At 42.6% G+C, this 26,539-nt stretch overlaps 1 protein-coding gene across 1 annotated transcript in view; it reads right to left on the bottom strand.

Annotated features, from left to right (window-relative positions):
* PDZRN3 (PDZ domain containing ring finger 3) overlaps positions 1 to 22,990 on the bottom strand; it is a 119,295-nt gene extending 96,305 nt beyond the window's left edge. Inside the window, exons 1-3 of the mRNA XM_065749235.1 lie at positions 22,246 to 22,990; positions 16,911 to 16,997; positions 15,656 to 15,763 (exon numbers count right to left, since the gene is read on the bottom strand). Coding sequence (XP_065605307.1) covers positions 15,656 to 15,763; positions 16,911 to 16,997; positions 22,246 to 22,956 — 906 coding nt within the window. The 5' untranslated portion in view covers positions 22,957 to 22,990. The remainder of the gene's footprint in view (positions 1 to 15,655; positions 15,764 to 16,910; positions 16,998 to 22,245) is intronic.
* Between the last annotated feature and the right edge of the window lie 3,549 nt (positions 22,991 to 26,539).

Consider the following 26,539-nt stretch of genomic DNA (forward strand, 5'->3'; position numbering starts at 1 on the left):
AGCTTATTACTTAGTTTTATATTTCCCATGTTTTTAGTCTCATAGTAGCTGATTTATACTCTAAAATTTAGTAAAATCCCACAGATTTCTTGTTCAGTGACAAAAACAGTTAGGATAACTTGCCTCTGACCGTTTTCTAACACTTCATGCTGTCCAACTCCAGTGACCCAATCTGTTTGTTAGCTAATCTTTTCAAACTTATATTCAAAAAGAAAACAACAGTGTGGATGTGGTGGTGTATGCCTTAATGGAGGCTCAGCTGGTCACATGAAAAGTGATGTTCCCCTAAACTTTCCCTTGATTAGTTCAGCATATACAATAGTAGTGGTTCAGTACCTTGCTGGATTGAAAGGTCTGGGTTCTGCACCTTGCTGAGAAGTGAAATTGTGTGAAGTTATCTGTGCCTTGGTTCCCTGGTGGCAATGAAGATACCCTCCCCCCTCTTCACTCCATCCTTCTGTATGTTTTGAATATTTGTACCACACATTTTTGGGTGACAGACACTATTGCCAATGGGAATTCAGTTTCAGTGTGGGTCTTCAGGCACTGCTAGGGTAATAATATTAAAAGGTGGCCAACAGCATTGGATCTCATATAACTTTTATACTCTGGATTAAAGGTGAAGTAGGGCAGAAGGTGCAAGGAGAAAAAATATTCGTCCTCTCTGACTATACATGAAATAAGGCTCCTGAAGCCAATATTAAGGCTCCCTGCCTTAACTGACAGCCTTGTTTGTAATTTTTTTTTTCCTGGTGAGCTGCTCAAATAAACCTTTGGGTTCTACTGTGATAGCGGAAGGAGTAAATAGTCTTTCAGATCACCAAGTGGAACTAACACAAAGGCACAATTTCTTAGCACATCCTCCAGGCATAAATGCTCTTAAGGATGTGAGAAGGCCAGAAATGGAAAGAGCAAATGCTCTTATCCTGACACAACAGTTGCTGGAAATAACAAGCCAGTTGTAAAACTGTCAAATATTTGGTGCTTATGTAAAATAGCCTTGCATTATTTCCCTTCTGTTGCTGAAGTCTGTTCTGTTGATGCTACCCAATTGATTTCTCTGTTCAGCACTGGTAGCAGTAACAAAATTAGTTTTAGGAGGTTCTTGTTATCACCAGTATTTGATCAAAGGCCTCTTACCGCTGGAAATAAATGCTATCACTGTGACTCCATGCTGACTGCAGCTCAGAAAAGTTGTAAGCGCTGAAAATACTCCATGAAGACTTTGCTATGTGAGAAATTACATGAGTACAACCCAAGATCTGGCTCTGTGGGTTTCAGAACGGACAACAGACACCGCAAATGAGAGCCACGAACCCTGCACACTCGACAGCTTCTGATGCCTTTTGTTACACCTAAAAATAGGGATGGAAAATGTCTGAGACCACTCTGATATTGAGGAGCTGAAAGGTGTGCTTAATTCAGCCTTTATGCAGCTCTTGTGCTCTCACTGCATCTTGGGACCCAAATCCTGCTTCTACCCAAAGGAAGAATAAAGTCAACAGGCATAGGAGCTGACCTTCGAAAATCAAACACATCAGGCCATGCCATGAAGACAACAAGTTATTGTGCTGCAATAGCATATTAGAGGAGATGTTTGTTTGTCCATGAGGATTTTGAAGGAGAAAGAACTAAAATAACCTTTGCCCTGGTTGCTAATTCTGAAAAGCACATGAAAATTGAGTACAACTTGCTGAAGCTGCATAAGACATAATTCATGCAGCTAAAATGGAAGTCTTGGAAAGACTACAGCTTTTATGCAGTGCAGTTTGACTCTAACCACCTGTTGCAAGGATTCAGAATAGTTTCCAGTGTCTTCCCATATCCCAGGGCTTTTTGAAAGAGGTCTCTAAAAGGGGCGTTTGAAACAATAACACTCCCCACCTGGAAAGGAAAGGCAGTGTCAGCCTACTCAGCAGCCCAGCAGCTGCTGATGTGAAATTCTTGTAGTGATGGGGGAAAACGTCCATTTCAGGTCATACTGAAAGCTATGTTAAGTGTGTGAGGTGAGAAGGCTTCCCCTGGCACCTGTTAAAATGCATCAGGCATCGCTTTGCTTCACTGAACCTCTTGGCCTTTACAAGCTCATAACTGATGGTGTCTGCAGAGAGCTGCCCCTCCAGAAACATCTGCGCACCAAGAAAACTTCTAGTTCCATCTTCAACAAGAACTGCTTTTTCCTTTCTCATTCCAGCTTCCCTCATGTCCTCCACAGCTGTCCTTCAACGAAACAATAGATTGATTCACACCCACCCCAAAAGAAGAGAGCACAATTCAAAATGACATCCCTCCCAGGGTTACCAAAGCAGAAAGAGCACTTTACTCCTTAGCACGTAGGACCTGTTTCTGGCACAAGTGAAGATGTATCTGCTTGGCCTCCTGCACTTGAACTGTGAGACACCCAAGTGATGGAGACAAAGATAAATGTGCTTGGGAATGAAAGGTTTTAGCCTGCCCTGCACAAATTCCTACACGATGTTATCATCGTGGAACCCAACCGCCAGACAAATAGTAATGAAGTGTAAGCGTTGGAAAATAGTCCAAGTGCAATTAAGCTTCAGTTCACAGCTTTTTAATTTCTTTATCATCTGAAGTTTTTCATTTACACTAAGCTAAACTACCTTAATCAAATCCGTGGTAGTGCTGGCTTGGAGTTCAGTAGTACATAACAATCTATAGCTGACAGTTTTGAGAGAAGTTCTCCGTTACTGTTTTAAATCACTCCAGACAAAGAAGTTAATTGAAAGAGCAATTAATAAGGTATGTATACAAAATACTGAACAATGCCCCTAAAGCAAACTGGTTCAGGAGTGATCGTAAATAGGTAAATATTTCACCCAGAATAAATTTTAGGTTGAATTCCATGGAAGAGCTGCGTTTTCCAGTTTTATAAGGAGAACTGCAGTCACATTTCTTCAGACTGCATGCAATACACTGACAGATGTCTCTTCCCTGAAGCTAACTTCTGTATTTTATCCACGCTTAACACTTCCTAGATAAATTGTTGAGGTCCTGAAAGGAGTACAACATAATCTCGCCTTGTGCTTCCTTTTTTTTAAACAAGCCCTTTCCTGGGATACATATGTTTTAGTTTTCCCCCTGCCTTATATGTTTATTGTATGTTTCTCTTAACTTTATTTTGAAGGAAGTATATAAAGCAACTTCTGAATACACATAGCTTTTATTGCAAGATGATTGTTAGGAGTGTAATACGAGTTCTATCAGCTCCATATATGAAAACTTTAAATATCTATATTTAGAAAATAAACAAAGCACTGTGCATTGCATTCCAGTGAGAGCTGACAGGATATGGAATGGATTTAGTCACTTTTTAGCTAAGCGGCTCCTCCTTTAGCTTTATATTCTCATGCATGTAAAGCCGAGTACCTAACTGCTAACAAAATGCAATTATATTGTCTTGTTGGTCCCCTAACTCTGCACTAAGTTTTACCTACTTGTTTCTTGCTAGCCTTTAACTGCTTCATTCTTCACAATCGCAATTTACTCTCAGCCCCCTCAGAGTAGGTGGTCTGTAACATGAAACCATCAAACAATTAGTTTTATGCTTTCCTTTCTAATTCCAACCCCAGCTTTCTTTTCACAAGCAATGGTAGGAAATCCTCTGTCTGACACAGTAAAGGATAAAGCAAAACAAAAATCAGGCCCACTTGTGATTTAAAGACCCGCTTAGTGCTTTTAATGCCCTGAATGTTACATTTCTTTACTTAATAGTATACTTTAATCCAGAGGCTGTTTAGATAACAAAACAGCTAGGAGGCAACAACGATGATAAAGATTTTCCAACAAATTGTACATTTAGAATTGAACTTGATCCAGAGTTTGTCTAATCTGTACCTCCAACCCAAAGGAAACTTCACTGTAAACTTTTACATAATAAATCTAGTTAGGTTGTGATACACAAAAGTTATTGTCTTTTCTGTGAAGCAAAAGAAAGAAATGTGGGCAGCACATTTACATATTTATAAATAAATGAATGTGTATATATTCAAATATATATACTCAGATAATAGATAAATACATATTTTATATATTTATATAAATCTACACATAAACTTGTATATATATGTATATCTGTATGTTTATATACACATAAATCCATTTTACATGTATCAGTTTGAGGATTGTTCAAGCTGGGGAACAGGCTGCTCCAGGGAGACCACATCGCAGCCTTCCAGTATTGAAAAGGAGCTTATAAATAGGAGGGAGGCTGACTTTGTACGTGGGTACACAGCGACAGGACAAGTGCAAAAGGTTTTAAACTAGGAGAGTGGAGATTTAGATTAGATATTAGGGGGAAATCTTTCCCACAGAGCACAGTGAGGCCCTGGAACTGCTGCCCAGAGCTGTGGGTGCCCTATCCCAGGAGGTGCCCAGGCTGTGTGGGCTCTGAGCAGCTGGAGCTGCTGGGTGGCCACCAGCCCAGAAATAGATGGGCTTTAAGGTCTTCCCCAATATAAGCAATTCCATGGTTCTGTGAGTAGTCCCTTTGGCTTTAGCAAAGCCAGTTCTGTACTTGAGGTTAAGCATGTTTACATGTTCAGGCGTTTTTTCTGCTGTAGACAGCTTACGGTAACACTGCTTTATCCCAAGGGGTTCCTCTTCAATTCCAAATTGTACTCTAGGTTTGCATGGAACTTAAACTAACAGAATTAATACTTGTAAATCTACTTGTTACGGATTTTACAAGTGTGGCCATCAGTTCCCTAAAATCCACCAATGCAAGTGGGTGTGACTTAATTACTGATCATTATTTGGTACATGAATTCCTCTGGTGAAATCTTTACTGCTGACTTCAACTATCTGAGGTTTTTGTACTAGTAGATATCAAATTAATTGGTCGCTGTGCTTGTTACTTCAGGTCAGTTTTTGTCTTTTGATTTTGTCAGTTTCATGGTTTGAAATGATGTGAATCACAGTTAAAACTCACTGGTAATGTATCTATGATAGATATCAAAGGCCTTTAGTCTTTTAGCATCTGTCTGATGCTGTGAGTGTATACATATTCCCACAGTCCTTTTTTTTTTCCTGCAAAAGATAGTGTACATCATCTGATTGCCTGAGAATATGAATGACTTAGTGTGATTATCAGGCTGGTGGCAGAAAGCAGTCAAGACCTTTCCCAAGACCTCCACTAGTAACCTTAATTTGCATTCTTCTACAAGGATAAGTTAATTGTACTATGGTTTATCGCTTCATTGACAGCTCAGTTTAATTAAGCAGCCATGATAATTGCATTTCTTCCTGAAACTTCAGGAAAACACTTTCTAAGTAGATAAAGCTTTCAGGCATAGTTGTTTTTTTTTTTTTTAAGGTTTTATAAGGAGAAGGAATTAAATGGTTGCAATCAGACACAAAGAAACAGAATGGGCCAAACTCTGCAACCCTTGTTTCATGCTGATCAGAACCTCAGGGTATGGAATAAACAAATGGAAAAGAAATTATTTTTAGAGTAAATTATTATTCAGAGCAAAAGGGACCGGATTAGTGAGAAGTGTATTGCCTTAGCTCTCGCTGTGGGGTTTTGGTTCCTTTGTTCCACGAACCTATTCACATTATAACACATCATGCAAAAGCAAGCATAAAGCCTAATCAAGAGACCAGCTCTGGTTAACAGGGAATTGCCCAAACACGAGGAGGCTGTCAGGGGCACTGCTCTTCCTGATTCCTTAGCTTATGCATGGAATTCATTTTAGCCCCTCAGAAAACATCACAGCGTCTTCTTGACCCCCTAACACCTCTCTACTTCTGCCTGAGATACATTACTAAAATGCTTCTGATTAATCTAATGAATTTGGGTACCCAACAGCAGCAGATTGTCTGGGGAAGGGAAGCTGGGAAAATGAGCTGAGATGCACAATGTCAGCTCAGTGAAAGCAGCCTTTAATAGTCTATAAAACTGGGAGATTTGCTAGACCCAGCAAGAGGCTAATATATTATCTATGACTCTGTGACACCCCTACTCATTCCTATGTTTATTACTTGCTTCAAGTCAGCAGCTCTGAAAGTCTGCAAAAATCTTCTGCAATGTGAAATCCTCAGAGAGCAAACAAACTTTATTATTGGTAAATGTAAAGCCAAGAGAGAGCGAGAGAAAACTTTAATTATCAGCAGAGGCTAAAACTGAAAGAGAAGTTCCAGTTGCCAGAGAAAGGTCTGTAATAGAAACAGCAATTCCCCTGCTGCAGAGGAAACTGCCTACAAAGCAAGAGAAAAGGAGGCCAAATGAAAGGAAAACAATGAGTGGTTATATTAAAAGAAAAGAAGAAAAAAAAAAGCTCCTTCAAATACAAGAAGGAATCAGAGTTGGATGTGCGAACTTCTGCATTCAAACAAGTTGCTAGCAGGACACTTACCGACTGCAACTGCATCTGAAGACTGCTCACTTCTTTATGTTCCACTCTGTTTCGCTGTAATCTTTGCTAAAGGAATGACTCTTGAAGCTCCTCAGCCTACGTTATAAAAGATGCCAATAATTCTGATTCAGCATGAGACCTGGGGCTTCCTGAAAACTGCTGGGAAAACGAAAGGCTACAGCAGAAAAAGGGGAAGATGCAAAAATGAAAATTCTATGAATTCAGATTGTATTGCAAGCCTGTGGTTGACTGCCTCAGCTCAGGTGGAGAAAGGGAATCTGGCTGGTGCAAGCCAGTGCCCTTGTGATGTGCAGGTCCCAAGGGTTCAATGCATGAGAACTTGCCCATTATTTTTAGCAACATCTCATATTCTGTGACGTTATTGTCTCGCTTTGCTTCTTCATTCTTGGGGTGAACAGAGCCATGAAGTGTTTGCAGTCTTTCCAAAACACGTTGAATGATTTAAGAATTCGAGCTAGAGACCTGAGATTAACAACTGCAGTATATGGATGTTAGCCTCCACCAAACATTTCTTCTAAAACTGCTCAAAAGTTCACCTGAGACTTCTGGTGATGGGAAGTACTTGTGCAGTGGGACACTGGTGTGTCTGCCCCAACACTGCTGGGCCAGCAAAGGGCATTTTGCTCCTCACCCTGCCCTTAGCCACACTGAATCTTACAGGTAGCCTGCACCTTCATGCAGAGCATCGTGTGTCTGCTTATAGACCAATTCCATCTTTTCTTCAACACTGTGCAGAGCTCTGCAAAAGCGGTACGATGCTGCTCCACAGAATAAGGAGTTTATTTTTTTTTCCTTATTGCTAGAGGGAAAACCAATTAGCCAGAAAACAATGGTCCATCTCCACATGCCACACAGGAAGAGTAATTTAAACTTCCAACTGTTCTGTGTTTGTGGATCAGGTTAAATACACTGGGATTTCCAGTGAATTAAATGGGACCTGGACTGAGCCAAGAGTGCATTCAGTTTACATCTATTATATGGCCACAAGATTCTTTTCTTTCTTTATCTTCTTGTCAAACCACAGTGCATCTCCATCCAAAAGCATACTCTCAGGAATACTACCAGTTCAAAAAAGCCACAATTTCAGCAGTAAGATATTTCTTTGAGTGACTTCAGGCTGACATCCACTTTTGTCCAAGACATGTCTTTCTGTTGACAAACAGTAATAGTTTGAGTAACAGAAAAAAATAAATAAAATAAAATCACCCTATTCATTCATGGGCTTAACTCAAGAAAGCTCTGCCTAGAGCCCATCACTATGGACAGGTCTTGGTCTTAAAAAGAGAGGATTGTTAAAAGAGAGAAGAAAAAGATTTTTGTTTAGAAATCAAGCTAGAGAAACTTCACAGACAACACTGCAAGGCAGGAGATCAGATGATCTCTTTGTGTGTTTCTTTAGAAGGAAAAAGCAGTTATGCAATCCCAAGCAGTCATGTGGCACGGCAGCTGCTAAGGTTACTGCTAATTTTTATTAGAGCTGGCCGGAGCCAGAGAAAGATCTGCTTTATAAGCAAGACCTTTTGAGAAATAAACTAAATCTTCCTGAGCTGGGAAGCCTGCAGAACTGACAGAGAAGAAGAAAAAATAGCACTGAAAAGCTCTTATTTTCTCTCCCTCCCCCCCGCCCCCCCCCAAAAAAAAAAAAAAAAAGATTCAGGAAACATTTTCACTCTCCCTTCCTGTTGCTGGTTTCTTTCTCATGTTCATCCAATCAATCAAACATACATAATATTTACCAGTTTGCAGCTGAGATTCCTGCCCAGCCCCACAGCCCAAAAGGTCTATTCACAAACCTAGTGTGTGTGTGCCTCTATTCTACATCCCAAGGCAGGAGCATGGCCCTGGCCATCAGCTGGCCCTGCTCTGGGTGACACAGATGTGCTCTCCAACCTCGCCCATTCTGTGACTCTGGGTAGCAAGATTTCATCTGTTTGTTAAACACGGAGGTGGTTTGCAATTACCCATATTTCTGTGAAAGCCCCAGTACTGAAGCAAAAGATCTCTACTATCATTGTCAGCCCACTGCCATTTCTGTTCGTGAGAGTCTGAAAACTTCATAAGTGCTGTAGCTGTGCTTTGTACTGAAATGTACAATAGTAAAGTTATATTCTTCTAAAAAGATCAGCATGAATAAAGCAGAGAAGCAGTCAACCACGTTGGAATTGGGGTCACAGTGCCCATAAGTTGTCACCTCTCAAGTGCTTAAAGCACAGAACTGTGGTTAATGGTGAAGAACTTTTAGGTTTACCTGGTGTAAAGAATACATTTGGAAGAGGAACAAAAACAGTGCAATACTTCACACTGGAAGGTATCTTGTTTGCTACCACGCAGTAAGAAATTGACATAAACGCTATGAAGACCATTGTTTAGAAGTGACTGCAATGCATGTGTTACCAGAACAGATGTGAGGATTTTATTTCCATGTCCATATTAAATGAGTGAGAAAAATAAAAGGAACTGTACTGTTGTGAAATAGAGAAATGGAGCAGTCATGACAGGAAGGTTTGTGCACCATGCTCTTGCTTTGAAGGAAAATCCCAGCAGTGGCACGGAGCAGGTTAGTGCTGCAGGGCGAGCTGCTCCTTGGTGAGCATTTCTGGAAAGATCTGGTGACCCTCACCCATTCAGCTTTTTTTTCTTCACATTTGCTGGACAAATTCCATCTTTCTGATAATTCCAAATTAAAAGTTGTGCAAATTTGACTCAAGTGTGTTTTGAATGGCAATGGTCTGAGCTGGTTTTTTTTTCTCCCTAGCTAATTTGCACTTGCTTTTTGCATATCTTTTCATGCAATTGACATGGTAATGTACTGCATATGTACTAAACTTGAGATGATTGCATCTGATTGCTCCATTATTGTGATACAAACAAAATGTGTGAAAATAGTTGATAGGATGTTCTGCACGCTCTCTGAAGAGATTTAGAGCTTTCAAAAACCTAAAAATAGATTTTAGCAGTTAATCATAATGGCTTGGCTTTGAATGTGGAAAACTGAACAGGAGATGATTTAAAATGCAAAAAATAGTGCCACGTGTGAAAAGATTAAATTGCCCCATTGTTATATGCTTTATACGCATCCTTTTAAAAAGTATTTGTTGGAGCTTGACACATTTCTCTTTGCTCAGCTAAAGAGAATATGAAACAGCTATTTTTCACTTTAAAAGAGCAATAATTCATAAAGCCAAAATCTGGATTTCTCAAGTCGTATTTTCTCTTTGGTGTCCATGCCCCAGCCATGGGCTCGTGTGCAGTACCATGAGGACTCCTGCAGCCTGTGAGGTGACACCAGGCAGGAGAGCCTTCCACTGTGCCTTCCCAGGCAGTGGGTGATGATCTTATCTTGTCCTGGCACATAACGGCCAGCAAAGGGCTGCACAGACTGAGCTGGTGTCCTTGGGATACTAGCAAGATGTTAACAGGAAGAAACCAAACCAAGCATGGATTAATTGTCTGGAAATGGTGAACATGAGAGCAGGAGAATGGATGAGATGCTTGACGAGCCTGTGATCTTGCAACATGAGTTGCCTGTCTGAGTCCCAGGCTTCATGTGAGGGGTCTGGAAGTTATCAAAGCAGTTTGTATTTCCTCTCCAAATCCTGTTCTTCATGGTATCAAGCAAGTTCACAACCGCACCAAAGAATTAGGGGAGGTGTGGCACATGTTGTACAGTCCATGCCTTAAGTGATTTGGTTTTTGAAGTCTTATAAAAGCTGTCTCATTGCTGGCATTTTTCTCTCCCATTTTCCATTCTTATAGTCAGGAAATTTGATGCACGAGCATACAACCTAGAAAGGATATTCCTCATCATCACTTTTTTTTTTCTGGAGAGCAATTTCCCTTTTAACCATGCACTTACAACATAAACTGAACAAAATTATTTCCCATTAATTTAAAGTGTTGCATGTAAGGGATCTGATCCTGAGCTTAGAGCTCTTTCTTGGAAAATTTCATCTTTTTTATTTGCATCCTCTTGAGAACAATATTCCAAGCTCCCTGATTGAAATCCCCCATGTCATGCCTAGGGGCAGCATGCTGTGGACTTTTACAGATAGATGACAATAAAATGGTGGGGATATCTGAGGGGAATTCACACAGGCCTTTAACAGAAGTTACAGCATGAAATGTGCTCATAAGTATAGCTCTGCAGTTTACCTTACACATCGGTGAAGGGGCAGAGAAAGGTCCACAAAGCTAGAAACAGTTGTTTCCTTCTTTGCAAAACTTTATATTTTCATCCCATCCAATGAATTTTTCTTACTTTTTGCTGCTTGTGTGAAGGATGATGATTCAGTATTTACTGTAAAACATGTACCACACATCTTTGGTTCATCCTCCTCTTGCCATCTGGCTTATTGCCTTCCTCCCCAAAGCTCAGACTGTAGCAATGATGGGGAACCAAGCAAATCCATTTATGAGATGAGAAAAAAACACAGTGATAAGCAATGTCTTCTGTTTTCACTTCCATTTTCCTCTTAAGGTTATTATTATTCCCTTTTAACACTGACCAAGCTGCACAGACATGAGGTTGTTTCATGATACCATTAGCAGATACAGACAAAGGGCTTGGAAAATGTTCTGAAAGTATGGACACCAAAAAAAGATGGCTTTGCTACAGCTGTACTCATTGCTCCACTGTGTTCCCTCTCCAGAAATACTCCAGTGTGCTTGCATGTCCTGGCAGGAACAGGAAAAGTCAATTTTAAATCGCTGTCTGAAAACTTTTTTTTTTTTTTTCCAGAAAATTAATTCCTAAGTGTATGTATCTGCATTGTAAATCTTGTTTGCGGAGCTGAACTCTTCCATTCATGACAATGAAAAAATTCTGTTTAACCTCTATGCCTACCAGAGTTCAGCTAGTGCAAGCAGTGAGTTTTTTGCAAGAAAAATGCTTACATTGTCAAAGCAAATGAGAACTCAAAAGCTCTGCTGAGTTATTAACTTTACTGATTACTTGTGGAAGTCTCCTGTGAACAGTCTGTGAGTGGTGATAAGCTGCAGCGAGCGTGAGATGGGGACAACTGCATGCTGGCAGGAAAGCTGCGCTGGCAGCACACGGAACTCTCAGCCCAGACACTCAACCTCATGGAAAAACTAGATCCCACCACATGCCAGCAGACCACGTGCAAAGTTTCTTCATTTACTCTTTCAGTCCATTTTAAAGCAGCGGATCTTTCTTAGCACACTTATTTCCCTACAGGAGTGTCAGCACTCCTTTCCCTGCCCTCCTGCCTGGCTGATGCGCTCTCCCTCTCTGTGCTGATCTGACTTCTCTTCTCGGAGGCTACACTGTTAACTCTGATGCCCAGTGTGGTTTGCTGAGAGCCACCTCCCCGGGTCAGAAAGTGGCTCTGCTAGAACTGCCTATGTACCACAGGGTGAATGGAGAACCCAGAGCAAATAGTGCGTTTTATTTGCAAGTATACAGCAGTACATTTGCTAAAAAGTTTCATTGTTCCTATGTGTAAGCTATGAAGAACCTCACCTAACAGAAAAGCAGCCTATAATTTGTAGCAAATGTGTGTGCTTTGGGGAAAATCAATCACATGCACTGAGACAAATTCCCAGCTCCTAAACTAATGATCCTTCCTGTGAGCAGCATGAAACATTGGGCAAGCCCCAGGTGGCATAAATCCTTGTGGTTTTGGTGCAGCTATGACAGTTTATGCTACCTCAACAGTACTCTAATTGAACTTCAAACATTTTAAGGTGTCAGCATTTCAAGTCTCCTTTAGGAACAGCTCTGAAGCTAAACAAACAAGTTTACCAGTTAGTGAGAAGAGAATGCTATATGAAAGATTCAGAATCGTTCAGAGCTGACGTGCTTAAAAATAAAAACTTGGGAAATGCAACTTTGTCTTAAGAAATGCCAGGCAGCTGTGTAGAGGAGACATTCATGGCTGGGACTTGAACCAACTCTGCTATAGGAGGAAATTAGGAACATTTTGTTGCCCTGACAAAAATGTACTCTATGAGAACAGTAATTCCTCCGCAATAAAACCAATAGTTTCAGCATGTTTTTACCATGGCAATTTGCTACGGAACAACAATTCAGAATACCACCAGTACCACTTTCAATCAGCTGTTTGCTCTGAATATATAAGTCATAGCAGTACATGCAACTCCTGAAGTCAAACCATAGAAAGTCTCATCACTTCCTCACTTCTAGAGTAACTGTGAAATACCTGGAAACAGACAGAAGTGAAAAGCATTGCTCTGCATAGAGCAGCAATGAACAGACCAAGAGCAAAGTCTTTGACCCTGACCTGACAATTTGGGAAGATATTTTCCTGTATACTTCAGATTACCCATTGGCAAAATAAGCAGCTGAAAGACATTCTTCAAAGCCCTATTGATCATGTCGATCATCCTCTGATCGACTTCTTTATTTTTATTCTTTTAAAATGTGTAAAATAGGAAATCCAAACCCAAATTACAGTGGGAAAATATGAATAAAAATGACCTCAGACATAATTCAAAGTTTATATCAGTATGATTTGTCAGGGGAAAGAATTTCCAAGCAACATTTGCTATCTGCTATAAACAGCACTATGCGTCCAAATTTTACACTGTGTAATCCCCATTATGAAGTAAGAAATGTTTTGACAGTTTTGAAAATGAGAAACAATGCTCTTATTTTATATATGCTCCAAAAGACATCTGCCAGAAGATTCATAATAGTGAAACATTTTCAAAAGGAAATAAAATTATCTCTGTCTTACTCCACTGTAAGTTCACTGCCATGGATTCTGGAATTAGTTTTGGAGATGTTGTCCTCAGCATCTTATATTGGAATGAGAGTTCTTTGTGAGAGGGTCTATATAAAATCATCGTGGTGTTACATGAAACCATAATATTAAGAGCGAGTCAGGTAAGCTCTAGATAGCCAAGCTCCCTTCAAGGTAGTTATTTGATTTCTTTGCTATCTCTCATGCTTTTCAAAGCAAATGAGACCCATTAGTATGCTCTTCTCTGTGATGGGTTCCATCTGAGACTTCTGACTGCATCTTGTTATTTACAGCTACATCTGCTGAACTGACAGACTTGGTTATGAAGTTTGGCTTTTGCTTCATTACATACTATCATTAAATGTTTACTAATTTTCAGCTGGATAATTTACAGGATGTTTCGGTTATCTAATATAATTGGATATCAATATGACAAAGCTGGGTTAGATGCAATGATGCAAGAGGTATCCCTTCTTTTCCTTAGCTGGAATAGGGTTAAGTACAGTGCAATAGGTACACATTTCACAGAAATTAGACGGTTGTTTTTAGGTGTTGAGTCCCCAGTACAAGTATTTTTAGGGCTTCCAGTCCTGTGAACTGGATGCCTGTAGTGGTGGGGGACACTTCGTTAAGACATTTTACCTGAAAAGAACCTATCAGCACACTCAGTGTCTGCTCCACAGTGGGAACCAAAACACATCAGCTGGACATCTCTCAGAGATTTCTTTCAACAGGGCATTTCTAATCCAAACTCACACACCCAAAGTCAATGATTCTGTAACCATTTTGCTAAATTTTCATCAGCCTTTTGTGTATATTTAGAAGTGAGTGAATATGAAAATGAATTTGTGGACAGCACAGGCTGTCAACACACAGCATTCAGTTGGGCTTCTGCTACCCTTGGTATGCTACAAGTACAACCAATTTCCCTTGAGTCTGAAGCTCTCTCTTATGACAGAACGTAGCTTGGAATTGCAGGAAGGACCCTGCCCAAATGCTACTCACAGAGGCATGGCTGCACTCGTAGACAGGCACAGCCAAGGAGCACAGCATGGAGCCTCACCCTGCCTGCCTTCCTCTATGTTCTTCTTGGCTTCTTGCTGTTGATACACCACAGCAGTATTTAGTTGCTCGGTGTTATCTGTGCTACCAGCGCCAAATACTGAACTTGTGGAAAAATGGAGCTGTAGAGCCCATGGAGGTCAGCTGGCAATTCCTACAACAAACTGCCATATGGTTGCACTCAAGGTGGCTGAAAACCAGGACATCTCCTTACTTTGGGGTGTTTGATTTTCCAACATTTTGTTTTTCGTAGTTGTTTTGTTTGTGTGATTATGCTCTACTTCAGAAACGGATGTCAGCTTTCCAAACATGCTGTGGAGAAATATGTGCCTATGGGAAAATATTCCGTTCAAACAAAAATCGCACAGTTCTCACAAAACTGTCCAGACCTTTTCCCAGTTATGCTATACCATAAATATAGTTTAAGTAACTCTGGATCATTTCACAGCTCGGCTTCTTATCTTTTTTATAGTTCTGCTACTGTGGCCCCACTCCTTTCCGTATGAAGAAACTTAATTAATATTTTATATCCTTATTAAATGGTGAATACAATTTACCATAACAGTACAGAAAATAGCAAATACACATTGTCTTCTGCCAACAGAAAATCCTTAACAGCTGTTTACTGCTCATTTGCAAAACATAAGAGCAATAGAATTCCATTACTTGGAGAAACTGGTTGCTCCATGATATCCTTGGCAACAAACACAGCACTTATCTTTTTGAACAACAGACTCTCAAAGTTTCTCCAGCCTACAAAAATAAGACAGTGAAGAGCACTTTTTCTTAACTGTAAAATGCTAAACAAAGGGAACAGACTCACAACCAGCTGCATTTCATGAAAACTGACCTTCTTCTTTCTCAAAGAAAGATATATTTTTTCCCCAAACAAACATTTCAAGCAACCATCGCTTTCACAGAAAGGACTTCTTACTGATGTCAAGACTTTGGCAAAGTGAGAAGAAATTCTGACTCCAAACTGAATAATACAAGTAGTTACAAACAACAGTAAAGGAGTACCTTAGACAGGTTTATAATAAATCCTACACAAACTGCAGAGCAGAATATTTTCTGGCCGTTCAAAACATTTATTACCTTTGGTCTTAGAAACCAAGATAAATAAAATCATGGTTTACACTACAGATATTTCACATATGGTTTTAACTAAATAACTTACAAGTTTCCAATAGCTTTAAAAAGAAATATCTACAGCATACCAGATAGATACTAGCTCCTCAGAAAGTCAGGACATGCACATACCAACCATAATCTGGTTTCTATATTTAGGTAAGAACTATACCTAAAGCCACAAAGGTCAGCACTGAATCAAGTCAAGCATATATTAACAGACGTCTTCGAGACAGTGTTTACCAGGGTACATTTCTCCCAAACCCACACAAAACATCATGCCATTTGAAGACATGACAACGGAACTCGGGCTATTAAAGGAGACTGAATAGGGTACTCACATACCTCAATAATCCTGTCATGAATTTGCAGCCCTCCTTCCTTAGCAGCAGGCCCAGTGTCAACTATTTTTGATACAAAAATTCCTTCGCTGGCTGAACCATCTTGATTGTCCTTTAAAGATGAAATGAAAGACACATTATTGCACCTTGAAGTAACTCTAATTTGCCCTAAGCTAAAACTCATCTGTGTCAAAGCAGTGCATGTAATTTGGAATAAATATTCTTAGTGATGTCTTAATATGGCTCTGCTGGGACTAATGAGAACACCTGATCCTCACATTCTGAATAACTGTACAACCAGGAATGGACTTTCATTAGGCTCATCATCTGCAGGATAATTGTTTTCTTCTGATTTAGGCTAGCTCAGTAGCAACTGTCATTACAATTATTCTTAATGTAGAATCCAGTGAGATAGCAGCCTGATTGTACATCAAACAGAAAGCAGCAGTGCATTTTTATTTTTAGTTGCACAGCTCTCCCTCTGGAGCCTTAAAAATAAGACTATGGAAAACAACCTCTAATAAGGCATCCTCATATCCCTGTCTATTGTGAAATCAGCAATCAGTGCAGAACAATGTCCCAGAAGAGGAATTGAAAAGCATTAACTATAAAGAATAACTTTCAGGTGAATTTACCAGGAATAAATTGTGATTAATGTCACATTTCCGACAGGCCAAGGAGTAGTTCTGAATAGTTCCCTAAATTTCTAGGACAAGGTATATTCCACTCCTTGATCTGATTAAAGTCAGATGCAGCAGTTCCAGCCAACAAGCATCAAGAAAAAATACATTAGTGAGTGTGTGTGCAGGAAACATCTGCTGAAATCATGGAATTCAAAAGTAGGTTGTTTAAATTACATCCCTTCACCTGTGCAGAGGGCAGCCTAATCTCTGATGGATAGGAGAGTAAATATCAGTTTCTTAGTGAACTGTAAAAGGTCTAAAGCTGTGTGTCCTGAACGCATGAGCTATCTTCAGAACAGTATGGCCTCAGACAAAGATACTGGGGCTTTCACCATTTTGGGAGCTACACTTCACCTGTATCAGCATCGCTAGCTGCGACCATGTGCAAGATTAAACATGTGAGGGAAAAGAAAATATAGTTAATAAACATCCAATAGTAATCTGAATGTAAGATTCTTTCTTCTGAAAGAATCCGGAGAGAACCAAATACTTGTCAGCAGCATTTTTTCCCCTAAGTGTTGACCTACATGCTTTTCCCAACTGGAAAGGGCAAACATATTTTAACAATTAACATACCACGCATGGTCGGCCACCAATAATATTAAAACCAAGAGAGCCTGAGTCACGATGAAGGACGAGAGTCAGTGCTTTAGTTTCTTCACCCTGCGAAGAACAGAGACGCATTCAAAGCATTTGTGTGCACTGATGAGCAGGACAGATAACACTTCTATCCTGGTCTGTTGGGTCGCTTTGTTAGTTTCTTTTCCCATGAAGTTTAGAGAAAAAGCCTTGGAACAAGTCTGCGGGAGAGCTGGGAAGCCAGCAGCCCCTGGCTCCAGCCACCCCATGGTGTGCCTCTGCAAAACCCACCCTTGAGATTTATGTGTATGTTTTATTGAGATCTACAGTGAGACACTTAACAGCAACAGAAGATATTTATATGCAATACTGTTCCTGCAACTACTTGACCCAGTCAGATGTGATCTGTTACGTAAAATACTCCGCGTCTCCAGTAGTCAGATCCTTGACTCCTCCAGTGCTTGAGGGTGTGTGAAGGACTGCGTTTGTACATTTTCTCTCTAGTGCTAGCTGCAATACATTGTTTTAAACAGTATCTAATACGAACTGTTATACAATAGCAAACCTCTGGTGAGCTTTAGAAAGCAGCTTTCAACAAAACTGCTACAAATTCTGCAAAAGGCCAATGATGCTAATCACTACTCACAGTGCCTGCTGGGGGGAGATTCCAAGTACAGTTTTCCTTGGAATTTTAACACCAGCAAAACAGAAATCCCCCAGCACTGAAAATCATCATATTAATTCCCTAAAACATGGAATTCTACAGTGAACAATTTTCTGATTATGAAAAAAAAAAAAAATGCCCAATGGAGAAAGGCAGGACAGACTTGTGGTACCCAGGGACTGTGCAAACAGAATTTGCTATCCTGACCTACCCAAGCTTGCTCCTAAATGCAGGTATGCTCATCAAAGGTACATCTTCTATATACTTATCCCAAATATCTTTTGTGACAGTGTGATGCTACTTAGGCCTATAAATTTCACAAGGGTAAACCTACATGCATGCACTACAGAGTACAACTAAATCCTCACAGATCAATAACTTCAGACTCAATCAAGTGGCTGTTGTTCATAGCAAAACACTACAAAACTACGCAACATCTCATGGTTACAAAGCCATTTAAATAAGTCTCTTTTTTTAGAAATAGGAACAGGGTGTGTATGGTGTGCAACCTCAGGGATCTGTGCACGTTTCTACGTCTGAGATTTTTGCTTTGTTTTATCCATAGGGTGAAAAAGTTATGAACACAAAGGTTTGAGGAAGTTATCTTACAAGTCTGGTTTTCATAACCAATTAATGACAAAAATTACAACAGTTACACTGTAATTTGATGCAGCTGTTTTTAGTTTGTGCATTTTTATTCTGACAAATCAGTTTGAAGTTGCCAATCAAATATTAATGTCTATTAAACTCATAAAAAACGTCCAAGTAATCCCAGATTACTGAATTACTCTCACTGATTTGGGGGAGACAACAAAGCCCAATTCCCTCTCGGTGTAAGCTGGCAGAGCTCTGCTGACCACAATGCTGCTGTGCCAACAGACTTCACCTGAAAATCTGGTTTACAGTTTTCTTGTCAGATGGTGATCTTATCTTTCCTGCAGGCCTCATAATGGGTACACTGGGCTTGTTACAGACAAACAGGAATGAGTTCCAATGAATTTTCTTTTGATTTGCCTACACTCATCATCAGTAAGAATCAGGTGCTCAGAGGAGGACTGGAAAATGAAGGAAAGGCACCTCTGTGAGCCTTCAAACACATAGGTCAGACAGGATTTCAAGGAGTAAACTTCCAGTCCTGTGGGGCCACTTTCAGGGTCTGATAACTCAGCATTTGAAAGACAAGGATGTGATAGTGTCACTGTTTACTTCCACTGCTATGCCTTTTTAAAAAGGCAAATCAATTAGAACAATCAAGAAACAATTACAACATTGCTCTTGAGACACTCCCTGTAATTAAAATTGAATGCTTTCATCAAAGCCTCCTAATATGGCTATGACTTGATGGCCTGTATGCTTAGAAGAAGACTTATTAAAGTAGGTAGGTTAGTTGTGGGAGAAAACAAACAAACACTGCAACGTTTTTCTGAAGTGTTCCTGAAAAAATGAACTCAGGGGTTTTAAGAAACTTTCTGGTCAGTCCTGACAGATTTGTGCACTGTCTCCATCAGTCCCTGTGGCAGCAGAGTAGTGTTACAGAGCAAACCTCACATGTCATTGCAGTGAAAACTCCACCACCTGTGCTAAGCAGCCAAGCACAGGGCAGGCAGCAGTACCTTGCTTTGGTACCTGGTTACTTCTGCAGAAGTCTTATCAATTTCTTTCACAACTGCCTTTGCTTCTTAAGGAATCCATGATGCGAATTTTTCTTCCAGAGCTCTGCCATTCTTTCCTCCTCTAATATGTCTAGCATTCCAGTGAAGTAACCATTAGGCAGTGAGGTAACTGGAAATACTGCAGCTCCCTGTTCTTCCCAGCTGAGTAATGGGGATTTAACAGACTGCCTTTTGCTTCATGTATTGCAAGACCAATTTCTTTGGTAATGCTGTGGCTAGGGAGCTCTGTCTGTGACAGGAAGCACTTCAGCTCCTTGTTTATTGACTGCAGCCCAGCTAAGCCTGCTTGGGTCAGTCTGAGAAAAAAATACAGTGTTGTTTTAAAGGACTTCATTTGGCATATTCATGCAGTTAAAACTTGTGCCGCTACCTCCATAGAAGCACAGGTCTTAAACACCAGATCATGAACTGGTTCCTGTATCTCTCTGATGTATTTACTGACAGCCTGCCTCTATCTTTGGTTGCCAGTAAAGCAAAAGGGCATAAGACCAGGCTTCCAAAAACCTTGCTTTGCCACGCCTCAAAGCCTTCATTCACCTTTTATAGACCGACATTTGTACAGTATAAATGCCACCCTAAAAGTGCACCTTGCCAGGCACTTATTTTACACTGCAGACTGGAACCAGCACCATGAGCTGGTTCTGATTCCCTCTTACTGCTTCCCAGAGGACTTTGATGGCTGTGTATGCAAAGGATCAACTACATCAGCTTATCAATAGGTGTGAACAGTGGTATGTTTCAGAAAGGATTAAGCTCTGTTTGAATAGTATGAGGTTTTTCTTGCTTACTTAGACTTTGATGTTTCAGGATGGACAGGTCTGATCAAAGGGAACACTAATTTTGAGTAAGACACCCCTACCACTCCCTCCTCAAGCTTGTCCACAATAAGCCTCACCTCCCAGCAGAGGGATAAAGTCTCCCTCTAAATAAGCTTTCAAACTTGTCTTTTCGAATAAGCATGGGTCAGGCATCCAGTGAATACACTGTAAAATTAAACTCTTCCCTCATGGCTAAGAAGATGCAAAAGAGTACACATGGTGAATAGAATTATTTAATACCTTTCAGTTTAACGGACTTACGGAACAAAGAGGTATTATCAGAAGACTCTTTGGGTGTGTGTAAAATATATATTTTATGTATGTTTTAATACAGCTATGGCAAAAGCAGGGGAAAGCTAAGTGACAAATGCAATGCCACAGAGGAAGACTGTGTTAAGGCAAACCTGGATCTATGTGTCTGGAGTTCCCCCAGCTGAAGGACCAAAAGTTTGGGTCTTTCATGATGGCAATGGCCTTACATCCATCGTGATCATATTTCCCATTAACTAAGCCTTTAAACAGAACTGTAAGTGGGCACTTTGTTTTGACTGTTTTGACACCCTCTGACTTATCCTAGTCTGCTTCTACATCTGCAGAAACAAGCACGCACTCATCAGCAGTCAGAACATCCCTTTCTCTCCATCCAGAACATCCTATAATAAGTTTGGGAATCACCACATTTAGCCCCTGAACCTCATTCATTAGAGCTAAGTGTTTTAACACAGCACAATTACAGTTTATAACAAAACCTATCATGAATATATTCATAATAAAACGATGAAAGCAGTGGTGCTGCAAGCTTTGGATATGCAATTTCCTCTGAAGCTGAAGTCTGTTGTTCTACATTATCATACATGTAATCCAAGCAGTGAGGGATCTAATCCTTAGGCAAGTGCACAGTGCCCTGCCAAGTGTTTATAATCGGCATCCTGCACCGTGCAGCCTGTGCTAGTGCCTCTGAGAAAACAGCCTCCAAGTAAAAACTTGGAAGCAGTCCACATCCCAAAATTGGGAAAGCATCCCCTGCGCTAGGTGATTACCAAGGGGCTTTCAAAACACTCTCTAGGGCACAAAGATGCAAGTTTCCTGGTTGTACCTCTTTGGGCAACAGGCAGACTGAAGCTGTTGTTGTTGGAGGGCTGCCCAAACTGCTGTGAAAGACATGTGATTGACCGCTGAGCCACAAGTCTGTGGTGACATGACACCTTCCAGCTTTCTTCAGATTAGGCACTGCTTCAGAAAGCTGCATAGCAGCCTTTTGTAACAGGGCTGAAAACCAGCACAGTCCTCCTGCCCAGCTGCAACCATAAATTTGATAAAAAGTAATGCTGGAAACTATGCACCCTGCACACTTCCAGCTATCATCAGCAGCACCTTTAGTGCAGCCCACTAACGTTGCAGTGTGAAATAGCACAGAAGCAGCACGACCAGCACTGGGCACGGAGCAGTGTGAAGGGAGCTTATTGCTGCTGGGAGCAGAGCAGAGCTGAGGGGCAAGGGGACAGCTGGGCTGTGCAGGGGCTCTGCTATCCCAGTGTGCAGAATAGCATCCTGCCCAGTACTGCCCCGAGTTAGAAGAGTTGACTCAGTGTTAAGATACTGAGTTGGCAAAACGTGGTGGCTTCTCTTAAGAAGAAGAAAAAACAGTTGAACACTGAGTTTTTTCTCTCTTGCACAGCTCCTGAAGCCCCGCTGCGGATGTGGCTGTGACAGTCCCGAGCAGCTGAGCGTGGCCGTGCGGGGACGTGGCTGTGCACTCTGGGTCACCGGAGGGCTCAGAGTCTCTTCATTTAAAAGATAATTGGCCCTCGCTGGGGATCCCCGTTCCAATTAGAGCTCGGGGCTTGCTGCAGCTCTGCCTTTTGGTTCTGGGTGCTTCATAAATAGCCTATTCCTGACCGCCTGCTATCAAGTTAATTTTCCTCCTCGCAAATTGATCTTCTAAGGAAAAACTACAGGGACAGAGCAGGAGTCCGACCCTGGCACTCAGACAGCGGCCGGCTGTGCGCTGGCTGCCCACCCAACACGCACCCAGGAGCTGAGCGGCCGCGGAGCCGGCTCCCCCATCCCGCCCAGCGCCGACTTCTGGAGTCTCAGTGCCATTTCCATCCCCGGCAACTCCACTTTTATCCCAACTTTTTTTCCTGCGGGGAGAAAACGCTCAAGGCCGCCCTTACCTTGCCGGGCGAGGCTGCGCGGGCCAGGGCGTCCAGGCGGGCACTGTACTGCGTGAAGCGCTTCTGGTAACGCAGCGCTGTCACCTGCAGCTCCAGCTGAGCCGCCGCCAGCCGCGACAGCAGCGACTGCTCCCTTTTGCCGGCACGCAGTGCCTCCTTCTTCAGCGCCTTCTCCAGCGCAGCCGCCCGCGCCTGCAGAGCGGCCCCGTGGGCTCGCAGGGCCCGCAGGCAGCTGTGGCCGCCGCTCCGGCGCTCGCCGTGGGTGAGCATCAGCCCGCAGCCCTGCTCGCACAGCCCGGCCGGCCGCGCCTCGCAGCGCTCCCGCATGTGCGCTTCCACGTCGCGCAGGTTGAGCACCTGGCGGCAGCCGCGGTTGCGGCACTTGGCCGGGGAGAAGTCGCAGGTCTCGGCGTGCTCTCCCAGGTGCTGCAGCGGCACCACCGCCTCGCAGCCCCGCGCGTGGTTGTCGCACTTGATGTCCAGCTTGAGGATGAGGCTCTTGAGGGGCAGGACGTGGTTGAGCTCCTTGGCGGAGATGCGCTGGCAGTTGGCGGGGCAGCTGCCCTGCTGCACCACCCAGGGCAGCACGCAGCCGGCGCAGAACACGTGGCCGCACGGGGTGGTCAGCGGGTCCTCCAGCACTTTGTTGCACAGGTTGCACTTGAAGTCGGGGTCCACTTCCCCGCTGAAGCGATCCAGCTCGAATCCCATCCTCCTTCCGCTTTCCGAAAAATAACAGCGATAAAAAAACAACAACAAAAAGCCCAGCCGAACTAAACGAAACGCAGACGGGACGAAGGAAGCCGAGCAGGAACCGGCAGCCCCAGCTCCCCGCGGGCGGCCCGGCCCGCAGCTCCGGCACGGAGCGGCCGCTCGGTCCCCGCCGGCCCCGCTGCCCCGCGCTGCGCTGCACTGCACTGTCGGCCGCCGCCTGCGCGCGGCTCCGCCCCTCACAGCTCGCACCGCCCCGGGCCCCTCACAGCCCCGTGCCGCCCCTCACAGCCCCGTGCCGCCCCTCACAGCTCCGTGCCGCCCCTCACAGCCCCGTGCCGCCCCTCACAGCCCCGTGCCGCCCCTCACAGCCCCGTGCCGCCCCTCACAGCTCCGTGCCGCCCCTCACAGCCCCGTGCCGCCCCTCACAGCCCATCACGCTCTCTCGCTGCCCCCCCGGTCCCGTGCAGGCGATGGGGAGCCCGGGAAGGGCACGCGGCTTTTCTAACGCGGATTCCGTCTGTAGCTCGCTTAGTGCCGGCTATTAACGGTCCGTGGGGCTGCAGGCTGAAGGCAGCGTGCATCACGCGTCGCGAGTTAGGTACGCAGTTTTGCTGCAGGCTGTTTGGAGGTAGCTGCTCTGAGTCAGAGCCCTGTGTGACCTCCGCCGTGCGATCTGTAGGTGAGAGCCTAAAGCTCCATTTGAAGGAGCAGGCTGCAGCAGGTAGGGATGATAACGTGCCTTCACCGATAGCTGGAAGTTTGGGGCTAGAGCTTCAAACTGTGCACGCAGGATGCACAGCCGGCCCAGGGAAGCTGGGCAGAGCTTTATTGATTTCAGAGGGTGACGTCAGTACCAGGCTCCTGAAGCCATCTGAAACTATACAAATATTTGGATGGAAAATATGGGCAAGAAGTTGAATAACGTTTTCATTTGAAGTCGTGGCGAGGCAGATGCCGTGCTGAGTGCTGTGGTGCCCTTTAATGTGACGTTTATGTAGGAACGGATACTTTATTTATAAACTGAGTACGGTGGAAGCTTTTAAAGGCCGCTGTACTCTTGTGTTTAGGCAGCAGTTGGGAATACCGATGGGGAACCAAAGTTCCCCTCTCCCTGCTGCCATTATCCGAGGGAGAAGGCACAAATGGGGCCTTCCCTACTGGCAACACTTAAATTTCAGCTCTCCCTTAAAAAAAAAAAATAGATTAAAAAGCAGCCTCTCAACAGGAGCCTTTAATGTTACTTTCAAAGGCTGAGGTTTGAAACTGAAAGGAGGTTTGGTTTCCAGCATGTTGCCAACAGGGCTGAAATTACATTGCCACAGCTGAGGAAGATCATTTGTGTTTAGTCAATTCTCCCACCATCAGAGGTGGTGCGCTGGGGCGGGAGCTCTTTCTAAGCTGTTAGGGCTGTCATTTAATCCTTCTGTCCCATCATGAGAAGGATACGGGCGTGTCATTTTTGTACAGTGGGGTATAACTTGAGCACAACATCGGCTCTGGAAGACCTGCAAAAACAAGATTTCGTTCAGTCTCTCTCTCTATATATTTATTTACCACATTGTATTTTCCAGTCTTGGGCAAAATGAAATTGCTTAGGGGTACTAATTAGGTACTCCTTCATATGGGTGAGCATCACTTTATGGTTGCTTATGAGATCTCTGTAAGAAACCCGGGTGATGGTTGTTTTTTTACACCCTTTGCCTTTAAAGTGTTAAAACCATTTGACAGGTCAGAGTCACATCCTGCTGCACAGCAATTATCTGTCATTCTTTAGCATTACTCCATTCTGGGCAAAACCTATGGTGTTAACAGGACATGTCCAGCATGAAATGATCATCCTCATGCACTTACTTTGTGAGCTGGAGCCTCTTGGAAACTGCAGCTCACAGTGCTCATGAGCATACTTAGAATATCTTTAGCATGTCTATATTATATGCCTTGTACTGAAAATGTACATAAAATGTCAGGATTTTAACAGTGTTCTGTTCATTGCCTAGCACTGTAGAGATCTATAAATTCGAAATTTCCTGTGTTCTCTGAGGTTTTATGAGCTTGCTTGTACTATATATATTTTAGTTGTGCATTAGTAAAATACAAATAAACTTGTCTCAATCCTTTGTTTCACCGCTGGTAGAAATCTAGGTTTGTGTTAAAGAATAGCAGAATAGCATGGACCAAGTGAAATTGTGCCTTGTAGTGGCAGAGCATAGCATCAACCACAGTATGGACAGTTCACAATGATAATGATTTATACAACACTTACATTAAGTGTTCTGTAAGAGGTTACTCTGTGGCTTGGCAGGGGAGCTCGGATTCCATGGTTTTGCATGTACAAAGGGACGGTTGGAATAACAGAGCAGATGCTTAGGAGGTACTTGTAGATCAGCAACAGGGCAAGCCATGTCAAAAATATGGATCAATCCCTCTATCAGAAGGAATGTTTGAGCAAGACGTAGAAGATAGCGCCCAGCAGACACATGGGCATCTTTTCTTGACATTCCATACATATTTTTGTGTAGTTGATTAACAGCTGCGTAACTGCCTCGGAAACCTCATGTGAAAGAAGGGCATCGTTTGCACCTGTTTCATAGCTTGCTTCCTCCTCCTCCTCATCTCTTCACGCAACTGAAGTCATAGTGATGTTTGATAGTGAATTTTGGCTGTAAGAACACATTCCTAAATTAATACAAATAAAGATAAATATAAAATAATGCTTATTTCTGGGGCTTTTTAGGGACTTTTTTTCAATCATCCGCCTTCAGTGCTCTCTGTGCAGATAGTTGTATTAATTCCCACCACGATACCTGAGAGTACTGAAGTTATTTACTGTCCTTTTTATTATGAGCTCTCCTCTGTACTGTCAGGGAGAATTTACTATGTTTTAAGTCTGAGTTTCATGAAGTGCAGGAGTAGTGGAAGTGCCCACTGTAGTTCAGTAAGTCTTGGTCTGTGTGCTGGCAATTGAATACTGCTTTTCCTGAGCCATTCTTCACTTGATGTTGGAGCTAGTTTTGGTGAGCAGCGCTTTTTTACGTGCAAGTCTGTGATCTGAGTGCATGACAGAGGCCCAGACATGGTTGCTGGCTGCTTGAAACCACCAAAGGATTCCAAATTCCAGTGGAAGCTACATCCCAAAAAGCATCCGTTCCTGTGCCGTGGCCTGTGACCACAGCTGCTGCATCTTTGAATTCCTCTGCAATATAAAATGTGCAGAAGGTACCAAATTATGATGTAGACCCCCACATTCAGTACCATATCATTTCTTTGTCTTTTCCTCCCATATTAAAACATTTAGAGAGAGTGAACTGTCGTTACCTATTCTTAATTCCCTTTTACACATCTTACATGTTGTAGCTAATGATAGTGTTTAAATCCAGACTGCATTTAACTCAGTGGTAATGGGTGGGACATGAAATTCAAGCTGTAATTAAAAGGTATCTTCTGTAGGAGGTTTTATGATGAATTCAGTAATAGTGGAGGTCAACCAATGTCTCAAAGAATGGTGCTAGTGAACACACACTGCTCAGCATCTTTTCTCCTACTTCTGTACTCAGAGATGTTGTGCATCTGTTGGATAGGA

This window comes from Cyrtonyx montezumae, unplaced genomic scaffold (genome assembly GCF_038088225.1).
Source record: "Cyrtonyx montezumae isolate F1298 unplaced genomic scaffold, pur_monq_1.0 scaffold_6, whole genome shotgun sequence".
NCBI classification, from domain to species: Eukaryota; Metazoa; Chordata; class Aves; order Galliformes; family Odontophoridae; genus Cyrtonyx; species Cyrtonyx montezumae.